At 38.6% G+C, this 12926-nt stretch overlaps 1 protein-coding gene across 2 annotated transcripts in view; it reads left to right on the top strand.

Moving 5' to 3' along the window:
• Window positions 1-3182: 3182 nt before the first annotated feature.
• The window catches only part of LOC136677979 (uncharacterized), a 346523-nt gene continuing 336779 nt past the window's right edge, over window positions 3183-12926 (top strand). For both annotated transcript variants that reach the window (XM_066655712.1, XM_066655713.1), the window contains exon 1: window positions 3183-3224. In XM_066655712.1, coding sequence (XP_066511809.1) covers window positions 3195-3224 — 30 coding nt within the window. In that variant the 5' untranslated portion in view covers window positions 3183-3194. The remainder of the gene's footprint in view (window positions 3225-12926) is intronic.

Raw genomic sequence — 12926 nt, forward strand, 5'->3', positions numbered from 1 at the left:
GCTGTCATGAGTTTAGATACCAAAGGAGCATTCTCAATGGGAGAACCTGCAGTAACACCAGGTGCCAAGATGCAAGCCTTAGTAAGGGCTTCTAATTCAGCAGCTTGAGCTAAGAAATGGTCAGGAAGATGGCCCTTTTCTACCACTGCATCAGGTGAACATATAGTCCACCCAGCCTGTTTGCTTCCATTCAGGACCTGGGGAGAACCATCACAAAACTTAATCATGTCAGGATTTTCTAAGGGACACTCATAAATGCCTGAAGTCGGTGTGTGTGATGACAATACACACTCATGATCATCACTATTATTCTCATCACAATTATCAGAAAATGCAGTCATCATTAAGGATGATTGATTTGTGATTTGTGCCTTTTGGAGGCTAATATTTGGAGCTGTGGGAGCAGTAAGCCGGTTACCCCTTCTTTGGGCAGAAACTATGATTTCATGAGCAGGAGATGAAAAAGAATGTGGACAACGCACTGTGAGAGTTTGTGACATCACTACAGGGGAATCAAATTCTTGATCATTTACAGTAGTTTTCACATATAATCTATTGTCTTTCTCATGTGTGACCGGTTGCAAATTAGCTCTCACAGCGGACACAATCAGTTTAAAGACACCTGATTGTGAGTTTGAGAAGCGGGCTTTTGGCTGGCTTGTTGAATAAGCTTGAGGAGCCGCCCTGCCAGCTCAGGTGATAAAGTTTCATCCCCTGAACTGTCCTGATCCCTGTTTGAGTTAGCAGTTTTCCGGGAATCTAAATGCTTCAGTTTACATTTTCTTTCCCAGTGTCCCTCTTTACCACAGTAGCGACATATGCCATCCATTTTATTATGTGTCCTCCTGGATTGTTGGGAGGCATTATGCAAAACAGCAGATATATGTAATCTCACGCTGGAATCCCTTTCATATGCTACTAAATTGTCAGACAGCTCCCCTACTGCTGTTGTACGCCGGTTTGGTTTCAAAAGAGGCAAAATCTTCCTCATGTCTTGAGATAACCCATTAGCCCATTATGCAACTGGAAACTTTGAGTTAAGTACTTCTTCAACAGAAGTACAGTCCTCATGTCCACCATGCAACATATAAACTTCAGCAAAACGTGACGTATACTGGTTCACAAATTCACCCTGTTTCTGATGACACTCCACTACCTTTTGACTCTTTGACAGCCTTCATAGATCGAAGCTTATCTACATCATAGTATGACTCTAATTTGTCTATCTCATCAGGCATCAATATCTGTGAACACAAAGCTAAAACATCTAATGGATGTAGAGAGTATAGTTTGATCTTACGTGACATTTGTGTCATAAAAGGGCCCAACCCCATAACTTTAGGATGGCTAAATTCTTTAGAGAGACGATCAGTTTGCTCAGGAGAAAGTGGCTAGTTTTTGACTGTTATCTTCTCCTCACCTCCCTTGGTTTCCACCTGTTTAATTACCACTGGAGCAGCTTCCAACACAGAGATATTAAAATCCTCTTCTTCACTGTCTCTGGAAGAATGCCCACTGGACTGTTCTGTTTCTCTCTTAAAAGCATCCAAAGATGGATATAGCTGGTGGTTGGTAGCTTTCGTGTTGTTGCTTATCAGTCTGTCTTTCTCCTTCTCTAGCAATTCAACTTTTGCTTCAAGAAGAACAAGTGATCGCTGGCTGTGTTCACAGGTTTTCTGAGCATTGGTGGCAGCACGTTTATGATGGGAGCATTCCTCTTTTAACTGTTCAATTTTAGAATGCTGTTCTGTCATTAACAAAGAATGCCACTGCCTGAAAACCTGTACACATCCTTCAATATCTTTCTTCTTTACACATTTAGCTAGAACTGTGAAACACTGTTCCTGACTCTATTCTGAATCTTCTGAGATGTTAAACCTTTTACACAGTTTAGCTTTTCTTTTTAAACAAAATCTATCTAGCATCTGTTTTAAATCTCCTTCAAATGCATCCCTGTCTGTATACTGTGCTGTTGTGTTAGTTGTGGAACTAGTCACGGATGTGGAAAAACGAGTTCCACTTACTTTCTGCATTGTAAATGCTAATATTCCAAACTACACAATTAAAGACAAAAAACAATCAAAAACAAAACAAAACAAACAGTTGTGAGTAGATCTAATCTAACCCCGAGCCAGGACGCCACCATGAACACTGATCTAGGAACTGGTGGAAATAGGGAAACACCTAAATCCAAAGCAAACGCCGTTGCTTTTGTAAAGACCAGAGGGTATATCTAAACCTCTCTGCGCCTTCCTAAGATAAAGGTTAGAAACAAATCTAATCCGAGAACAGAAACGCCTTCTGTTCCCCAAAACCAGGAACACCTGATTCTCAGTAGGAAACGCCGTCCTACCGGAGTTTACGGCCTTTGACCAGGAATAAAACTATACCTGTGTCCTTCCCACAAATACATGGGACCACATTTAAGACAAGACAACTCTCCTACCCTGGCAGTGTGTGCTGTGTTCTGAGATTTCTTTCGCTCACCCTTGTTGTATGAGGTGACAGTTCAGCTTCTTTACAGCACCAGGGTCAGCCACAAGCAGATCGTCAGAAGAACAGGATTCTTGGTCCAAATCTGACAGCAACAGGAGTTCACAGCGTCAGACAGCAGGATCCGGCCAACTACGCCAAAATTGTTGTCAGGTTGCATCCTGAATTATCTTAGAGTTCATGTGAGGAAGAGAGTGTAAGTAAAATTATTTTCAACACCAGCAATGGACATAGATTGTATAATCATCAAAAAAAAAAAAATTGGGCAGGTGATCACAAACCTTTAGACAAACCATAGTGATACTAATAATGGTTGAATTTCTGAAAAAAAATAATTGAAGAAGATAGAACAGTGAAAAAATTCAACCTGGTTTTATTCATGAAGTCATGTACATGAATTCCCATTTATGTAGAACATTCCTTATTTCAAAATTATTATGTTCTGCTTCAATCTTTGGCCTCTGAATATACTTTCTCTCAGCTTCTCTTTTTTAGACAGACATCAAATGTTTCTGGGTCTGATAGCACACTAACAGGTTCCCCCTGTGGTTTTGCTACTTCCTGTTTTCTCTAGAAAGTCTCACAATGTGATGAGGTCATTTCTGAGTATTTTTACTGATATTTTTTCCACTTCCGTGCCCCTACATAAGATCACGAGAATCTGTGCCTTGTGCCCGCGTTTCAATCATCAGGAGATCAAAATGCAACAGGAAGAACTTACAGACCAACAGGTACTAAAAAAATTATATATAAATATTACAAATTATTTTGATTTATTAATTATCCATTTTTAGATAAGCTTGTTTTCCCCCTTTTATGTTTGTTTGTTTTCTGCTGGTTAAAATAGACAAAAAAAAACTCATTATGTTTAATTGCACAATTAATAATTAATTAATTAATTTATACCGTTAGTCTATAAATATGTTATTTGAGATTATGGAATGTGGGTAGATTGTACTTTTCTCAGATTTTCTAGAATCTTCTCCCTATATTTAGATAATCTCATTATTAAAAAAAATAATGTAAAAAAAAGAAAAAATCTAAAATCCTAAATATCATGAAATTTTATCATTGATTTTTAAAATGATTATTGTGTCAACATGGCATTTAAGTTAATAAGGTGGGCAACTCACACTTTCTGCTGAATTCCTTAAATCTTCCCAAAATTTTGAAAAAAAAAACAATTTGAAAAAATAAAACAGACTTGCAATAACATGAAGATCATGAAACTTTACTGCAAATTAATTCTTTTATAAATTAGTGAACATGGAATTTGCAACCAGAGTGGGAAAAGTGAATTGTTCATTTTCCCAATTGTTTCACAAATTCAGCAATGCCATTTGAAAAACAATGTATTACTCACAAAATCGTGAAATCTCCATCCATCCATCCATTATCTGTAACCGCTTATCCAATTTAGGGTCGCGGGGGGTCCAGAGCCTACCTGGAATCATCGGGCGCAAGGCGGGAATCGTGAAATCTATTGTTTATATATAATTTTTCTATGCAACATGTTCAAGAGAGTAGAAGGTCTGCTTTACCCTTATACCTTTTGACATCTGATTCTCAAAATATTGCATACATTTGAAAGTCATTTGTTAGACTTTGGAACTGTGTAATTTGATTGAAACTAATTTGAGAATAACAATAAAATCAAAATTGTGCAGTTTATGCCAATACTCATTTTTTTAATACATTTAGAATACGAATTACATATTTAGCCTTTTTGTTTATTATGCTTTACCTCAGACAGGCTGGAGCTTTGCCAAACACTGTAATTTGCAGCTCATGCAAATAATTATATAATGAAATAAACTCTAATCTACTGAGTGAATTAATGTGCGGATATTTTCATAATAAATTGCCACAGCAACCTTAGCTGTAGCTGTAGGAATGGAACAATAGAAATTATGTGGCTGCCTGTAGGAATAGAGTAGGGTGGGCCCTATGTGAAGCTCTAATTGATTGGCATAGGATATTTTACATCTTATCTTACGGCTTCATCTTTTCCTGTACTGACTATTGTAACTCACTTTTATATGGTCTACCTGTTAAACTGATCATTCGTCTCCAGTATATCCAGAATTCAGCATCCAGGGCTCCTATTTTCACTAAGAATAGAGCTCATATCACTCCCATATTTCATCAATTGCATTGGCTTCTAGTAGAGTCTAGGATTAAATATAAAATTCTTCTTTTAACCTTTAAGGCTCTATATATCTCTCTGATCTTATTTCTTCATATTTTCCCTCTCACTGTCTTAGATCTTCTAACTTTGGACTTCTTACTGTGCCTTCTTTTAGACTTTCTACTCTGGGTGGTAGGTCTTTCAGTGCCGATGCCCCCAAGTGTTTTTGTAAATGATTATGCTACAATAATTTGCTCAATGCTAAATTATGGTATGATTATGCTTTTCTCAGCCAACACACTCATATGGGCAGCCCAGCTGGGTACCAGCAAGTTTTGTTCATGGGTTAAATACTGTGCAAAATTTAAATAGAAATGTTAAATGCTGTGCAAAATAGAAATAGAAAAGCTCTGATGTAGCATATACTGCTCTATGTAGAAATGGCATTTATCTTGTCCATACCATTCTACCCTAAAGACATGTATAAGGGATGTTCAAATAAGTTCTCAGTATAGGATGATGTAAAACATATGAAATTTATTATATTTTTATTTTCCTATGTAATGACACTTCCATACTTTTCAATCCCCTGAAAAAAATGTATTTCCTCTTTACTGAAAAACTTATGACTTATCGCTATTATCAGAAAATCCCTTCACACTGAACTTTTTCTTCAAATATAGGAACAGGTAAAAATAGGAACAGGAATCCACAATCAGGCACATGACAATATACTGCTTATTCATATTCTAGAACGTTCTAAAAACTAATTAAAATTACCTGCAGGATTAATAGATTATATAGATAAGGAGAACTTATAGAGTGATATGTGGTGTTATAATGAAATGCAATTTTTATCATGTGAGCATGAGCTTTACAACCCTATTATTCATTAATTTGTCTGTTATAAATTACGTAAAATGTAATCTTGAAAATCACTACAGAAATTATATTCAAGCACCTAGTTCACATGAAAGAACTGTCAGATCATGGCAGGACCAGACAAGATTACATTTTAACAATGATGAGTTTAATGTGACAAATGGCAATCATTTTTATATTTTATTAACAAGGAGTCACATGTACTTGATAAAGGAACACTTATATAAGACACCGAGCAAACAACTCACGCTCTGGCTTTAACACTGTACATGTCACCTGTTTTATTATAAAGTTAAACTGAAAAGTAGTGCAAATGAACATATCAAAAGCAGTAACAATCAGGTTTATCAAGTTAAACACTGCATTTGATCACTCTGGGAAAATGGGATGACGGGATGCTTAACCTCTGGCCTAGATTTATATGTCGCCCTGCAAAGGATTTGAGCCCCCCTCTAAGTTGTGTCCCCGCCTTGTACCCAATGATTCCCGGTATGCTTTTGACTCACAGAGACCCTGAAGTGGATAAGGGTTACAGTTAATGAACAAGTGAATTAATTTAGTTAAACTGTGTACATATAATTTTTTTTTCTTTTGCATCTGTTTCATTATTCTTATCTCCAACTTGTTGTGTCTTACATACTTAATTAACATGTACAGCTTTATCAATAAACAGACATGAATTTAAGATACAGAGTTAGTTACTATTGATGGCTGTCATTTACACAGAGTGATACACAAGTTGTTCCAAACACAGTATTTATGTCTTATAACTAACTGATTGACTGATTATCCTACCTGCCAGTGCACAGTGAAGAGATTTGTCTGCAAGATGGTGAGGAAGTGGTTGCACTGACTTTCTATTGTCAGTATAACTGTTGGTTCCCTACATGACTTGCAGTGAATATTCTGTTTATGATATTTAGCTACTTAGCTATAAACATGTCTGCCCTTCCATGTAACTTTAAAGATAACTGTGTAGTCAGTGGGCTCTGAATAGTTGGTAATATAAAGTGCCGTCCCCACAGGTATAATCTCCATCTCTCAGTAGCCTACACACATGCTAATGCATATTTTGCTATGGTAGAGGGCTACAATTTTTTTTTAACTTATTTGACTCTACAAATTCCAATCAAAAGCAAGTTGCTAAATCATACAAACTTACATAATTACTATAAATGCAATATAATGTACACTATATGGACAAAATTTTGGGAAAACTACACATTACACCTACAAGAGATTTTCTGACACAGTTATTAATATAGAGATTGGTTCCCCCTCCTTAGCAATAAAAAGAGGTTTGGATCTCTGCAGTTTTATCAGAGTGTACCTCATCACTCCTTATATTTGTAGCCAACTTAGAACTTGGTTGTTGCAGGCATAAACATACCAGTGTGTGGAGATGTACAGATTTATTCTGAATAAAACACCATGGGACACAGCAAGCTCATGTAGCAAACAAGTACTCTCTCCCACCCTACACCATACAGCATCCACTATGCTTCTAATATGTACATAAATATATAAAACATATGAAAAGTATGAAATACACTGACGAGGGCTTATTTGCACCTGACCTTGGATTATGATAATTTTCGTAGTACACAAGAGTATTTCATTAAATCATCTCATCTCATATACTCTTTAATTAAACAAGTTCCATACAACAGCAGTATAATACTGAGGTACTACAAATAACTCATTAACTAAAATAAATAAAAAATAAAATGTAAATTTGTGATCATATTGTGTTTAAAATACTATATTAGATCCCGAGAGATCTCAGTTTTTCATATGAACCCGTATTACACAAATCATGAACGTACCTGAATAAAAAAGTATGGGACACAGTAAGCTCATGCAGCAAACCAGCGCTCTCGCCCACCCTACACGGGTAATGCCAAAAACTGTGACTGCGTTATACTGCCATATCTCATTCATATATGACATAAAACTGAGTGTTCCAAATATTTGCTCCTGAGATATTATGTAAAACATAATCAAAATATTGTTTTTTTAGTGGTTTAAAACTGCATTTCAAGGAGAGCAGAGTGGCAGATCTCACCCATACAGCACCCACTATGCTTCTAATGAACCCAGGGATATTCCTGTACGACAGTTTAACCTGTTTAACATCTGATGAAGTGAGCCTTGACACATGTGAAGCTTTAAGGAAATGCTTCATGATCTGCACAAACCTTTCTGTTAATCTATTGGTAGAAGGGTGGTAAGGAGAAGACTGGATGTGTTTTTTCTTCTCAAATTCTTCCAAAATGAACTGAGGACATTAGTCACTTTTGGTTTTCCCGAACAATTTAAATGAACTTTTCATCTAGTTTTTTAATGGTTTTCTCAGTAGTAATATATAATAGTAATATAGGCACTTACTGGCAAATTACTATGTGCATCAGTGAGTGTGTTTACATGCCCTGAATAATCTGATTACTGCAGAAAATCAGATTTTGTCAGTAATCTAATCACCATGTTTACATGCGCTTCAGTGTATCTTCTGCATTTCATCCACTGAGTACTATATCCATCACTGTAGATCTTAATGGATAAAATCTTGTGTGTGATTGCATTTGTACAGATATGTACAATGGTGGTGCTTCTGTCTGCTAAATAAATAGAAGTTGTCTTCATGTTTTTGTACTGCGTAGCTGACTTACATTCTGGGGTGCATCTACTATTGTCTTTTGAAGGAGCTTTGTGCAACCCTCAAGAGTCAATCACATGTATCAATTATTTGATTGACTCTGAGCCTGTAGTCTTTCAATCTCTGTAAGGTAGCATTTGTTTTCTCAAATGCTCCACTTCTTTCTTACCAGAATGTCATTCAAATAACATTGAACTCCTGAATGTCCACGCACAATGGACAGATGCAATCCCATATGCAACCTCTGGCAAAAATTATGGAATCACCACTCTTTGAGGATGTTCTTTCAATTGTTTAATTTTGAAAGAAACAAATGTAATTGTCATAGTTGGTCACAGTTGTTTTATTTTATAACTATTATAAGAAAAAATTATAGAATCAGTCAATTCTGAGAAAAGTATGAAATCAGGAGAAAAACACGGTATGATTACTATATGTTTTTAATACACCACCTCTGGCTTTTATAACAGCTTGTTTTGCTGAATTGTTGTCTTCCAGCTAACTCTTTGAACAAATCATTAATGTAAAATACTGGGTATTGGTCCACTTTTAACACAGGATTAAATATCACTTTGAAATATCCACATATCCTGATGGATCCATACTTTTTCATAACAGGTAAAATTGGTCCAAATTACTAAGACTGAAAGGTTGTGTGGAGTCCACTCTTAACCAATTATTCTAAATGCACTTCTGCTTTTGGTCTAAAAGCATAACAAACTGGCCTGGCTTTCAAAAACTTGTGTTTGGTGTCTGGCTTGGTGTCCAGCTTAACTGTTATGTTTGCAATACTACCAAGGTAATTCCGAAATGCATAAGCATGTTTGTTCAGAAGTTCAATCAATCTCGAGTCTTCCTTTGACACCATGTGTATTGCAGGCCAGTACAGTGTAATTTCATCCAGCCAAGCACAGTCAAGTATGGGTGGGTAATTCCTTTCAATATACAATGGCAATTTAGCTGTTTGTTCATTCAGCTGGTCAATGACATTGACAACACCTCTCACAAGCACCTGTTCATGTGTATGTCAATGCGATGTTAGATGGATTTTGAGGTAGATTTAAGATGAGTCAAGATGGTGCTGTTTGGGTGGCAGCTAGTTACAGTAGCTCTGTGCATGTTTATGTGTTTTTGTATGTTGTTGTACCTTTTTCTTGTTTTTTCCGGCACAAGTCTTAGTCGGAAGTGTGCACTTAAGGACGGACAATTCATGAGACTGTGGATTTGTATTTTTCTCTTGTTGGGAATACTTAAATCGGCATTAGCGGACCCTTTCAGCCATGGCTCCATTGTTTACACTCGAGAACAACTATTAGCACAGGGTAGCACCAAGGTACTCCCTGAGATGAGACCAGTGATCCCTGAGGAGCTAAGGAGAAGGAGACGGGGGTGCAGAGCTGGAACGAAGTGCCAGGAGAAGAAAAGACGGTATAAATCATGTATACCATCTGTCATCATGGGGAACGTGAGATCTCTTCCTAATAACCAGGCTGCAGAGGGAATACCGGGAATGTAGCATTATGTGCTTCAGAGACCTGGCTGAATGAATTCACACCGGACTCACACGTCACTTTGGAAGGTTTTGAACTTGTGAGAGCGGACAGGAAAGTAAAGGAAAGTGGTAAGAGGAAAGGAGGGGGTGTAGCGATGTTTGTGAACCATAAATGGTATAATTCAGGGCACGTTTGGGTGAAAGAGCAGTAAGGAAATTGAACTGCTAGCGGTTAGCATTATTATATTATAATATTATATATAATATTATAGCCATATTATCTCCCGAGTTAATTCTCGCATGTTATCACGATAATTGTATACATCCCCCAGTCAGCCGATGCTGTGACAGCCTGGGAGGTGCTTACACACTGTAGTGTCGAAACTACAGATGTCACATCCTCAGTCCCTGCTCTGAATTTCTGGTGACTTTAATCATGCCTCACTGTCCTCCACTCTCCCAACATTCACTCAGTATGTTAAGTGTCACACCAGAGACTAGATATAATGTACGTGAATAGTAAGAATGCTTATTGTTCATCACCCCTTCCCCCGCTGGGTCGTTCGGATCACAACCTGGTTCTTCTGTCCCATGTATACATACCAGTGGTGAATAGACAGCCACCCACCAAGAGGTATGTAAGGATCTGGTCTGAGGAAACCAGTAGCGCACTGAGGGACTGTTTTGACACCACGGACTGGGATGTGTTATGTGAACCTCATGGGGAAGATGTCGACAGCTTGACTGGATGCATCACAGACTACTTTAACTTCTGTGTGGAAAATACTGTGCCTACCAGGAAGGTATGGTGTTTTTCCAACAATAAACCAACAATAAATAAAAAATGGGTGACCCCTGAATTAAATGTCCTGTTAAATGAAAAGAAGAGGGTTTTTAAGTCCGGCGACAAGGAGGGGCTTAGAAGATGCAGAAGGAGCTGAAGAGGGGGATGAGGAAGGGGAAGGACAAATACAGAAGGAAGCTGGAGGAGAGCCTCAAGGGGTGCAACACTCAGTCTGAGAAGAGTTCCACTTCTATGGAAAACTTCATGTGTGGTTCCAATTCCAAAGACTGCACACACTAGGGAGCCTAACCACCTCAGGCCAATAGCTCTAACCTCTCACCTAATGAAGACCATGGAGAGAATTGTCCTCACTCACCTTCGACACCTGGTAAATAGCGGGATGTACCCCCTGCAGTTCGCGTATCGACTGGGCATTGGTGTGGAGAACGCTGTCATCTACATGCTACACCGAACACTCTCGCACTTAGAGGGCACAGAGAGCGCTGTAAGAGTATTGTTTTTTGACTTTTCCAGTGCTTTCAATACAATCCAGCCACCACTACTAAGAGGGAAATTGGAGGGAGCTGGTGTCAACTGTCATCTGGCTGCATGGATCACTGATTACCTCACCAACAGACGAGGCTACGTGACTGCATGTCTGATGTGGTGGTCTGCAGCACGGGGGGCCCCCAGGGTACAGTTTTCTCTGCTTTTCTATTTACACTCTACACATCAGACTTCAGTTATAACTCAGACAGCTGCCACCTCCAGAAGTTCTGTGATGATACGGCCATTGTTGGACGCGTGTCAGAGGGGAACGATCTGGAGTATAGAGAGGTCATCACCAACTTTGTGGACTGGTGTCACTTAAACAAATTGTGTATTAATGCCAGCAAGACAAAGGAGGTGGTGACTGATTTCAGAAAGAAGCATATCCAATTTGCACCAGTGAACATCCAGGGTGTGGACATTGCGATTGTGAAGGAGTATAAATACCTGGCCGTTCACCTTAGCAATAAACTGGACTGGTCAATAAACACAAATGTCTTGTACAAGAAGGGCCAAAGTCATCTCCACTTGTTGAGGAGGCTTAGTTCCTTTGGGGTGTGCAGGACACTGCTAAGGACTTTTTACGACATTGCGGTGGCTTCAGTGATTTTCTACGCTGTGGTCTGTTGGGGCTGTGGAAGCTCTAATAGGGACAGGAAGAGGCTAAATAAACTGGTCAGAAAGGCTGGCTCAGTCTTAGACTGTCCTCTGGACTCCATAGAGGAGGTGGGGGAAAGGAGAATGTTAGCAAAACTGACATCAATCATGGATAACCCCTCTCACCCCCTATATGTGACAGTGGGAGCCTTGAACAGCTCCTTTAGCAGATGACTGTTACACCCACAGGGTAGGAAGGAGAGATATCGAAGGTCATGTGCAATAACTTCTCATATGCAACCATCTCTGCATGGTTGTATGGGTTATATGTTTCTGTGAATATGTACGTTTTTAAAGTCTTTTTCTCCATTGTTTTTATTGCCCCTCCCCCCCTTCTTGTCCAATGCCTAAGATTGTGTGCTGCTGTAACAAGTGAATTTCCCCGATGTGGGATCAATAAAGTCAAGTCTAGTCTAGATGATTTCAATACCTTCTGTAAACGCTATCTGTTATGATGGGGACTGCTGCACCAGTATCAATTTCCATATGTATTGGGTGTACATCAATTAAAGGTGATCCACCAACGATGGGCAGTATGATCAGCCATACAGCCATACCCCTCTTCTGAACTGTCACACTCTGTGCCTTTGCCTTGTTTTTTTTTTTTGTGCATTTTTTAAATTTTTTTTTTAAACCCAAATATAGATATAGATATATAGATAAATATACTTTTGGTTCAACTTTTATTTCCTTTGAGATGTTCCCCTTTTTGGTTTTACATGCACATTAAATGTGACTTTGGTTTCCACATTTTCTGCACACCAAACCCTTAATCTGCTGCTAGAATACCAGGTCAATCACACCTGTATCTTATACTCATGGCTTTGCTCTTTTCAGAGAAATTAAGTTTATGTTGAGTATCAGGGCTTCCAACTTTGAGGAATTTGTGTGAGGGAGGTTTGGAGTGATGCACCATTAAGCTTTCCTTCCCACCATCTCACACTCAGGTTTCCAGTTGCATTTCATCATGTCTGCCTGACATTGATTCTTGGACGACAGCTCACCATCTGAAGCTCAGGCCTAGCAAGAGTGAACTTATGTTCATTCTTGGAATGGCCGGTCCTCACCATGATCTTGCTATATCATTTGAGTCCTCAATGGTTCTATCTGTAGATGCAAGAAGCCTTGGTGTGATTCCGGATTGCTAGCTATTGTTCGCAACCCATATCACAAACCTCACCGGTAATGCAGATTTCTACTGCACAACATGCAGCGGATCCGACCCTTTCATTTTCATTTATTCAGGGTTATCTCCCAGGCAGGGTACATTTAGTTCTAATGGTTG

Source organism: Hoplias malabaricus, chromosome Y, assembly GCF_029633855.1.
Source record: "Hoplias malabaricus isolate fHopMal1 chromosome Y, fHopMal1.hap1, whole genome shotgun sequence".
NCBI lineage: Eukaryota > Metazoa > Chordata > Actinopteri > Characiformes > Erythrinidae > Hoplias > Hoplias malabaricus.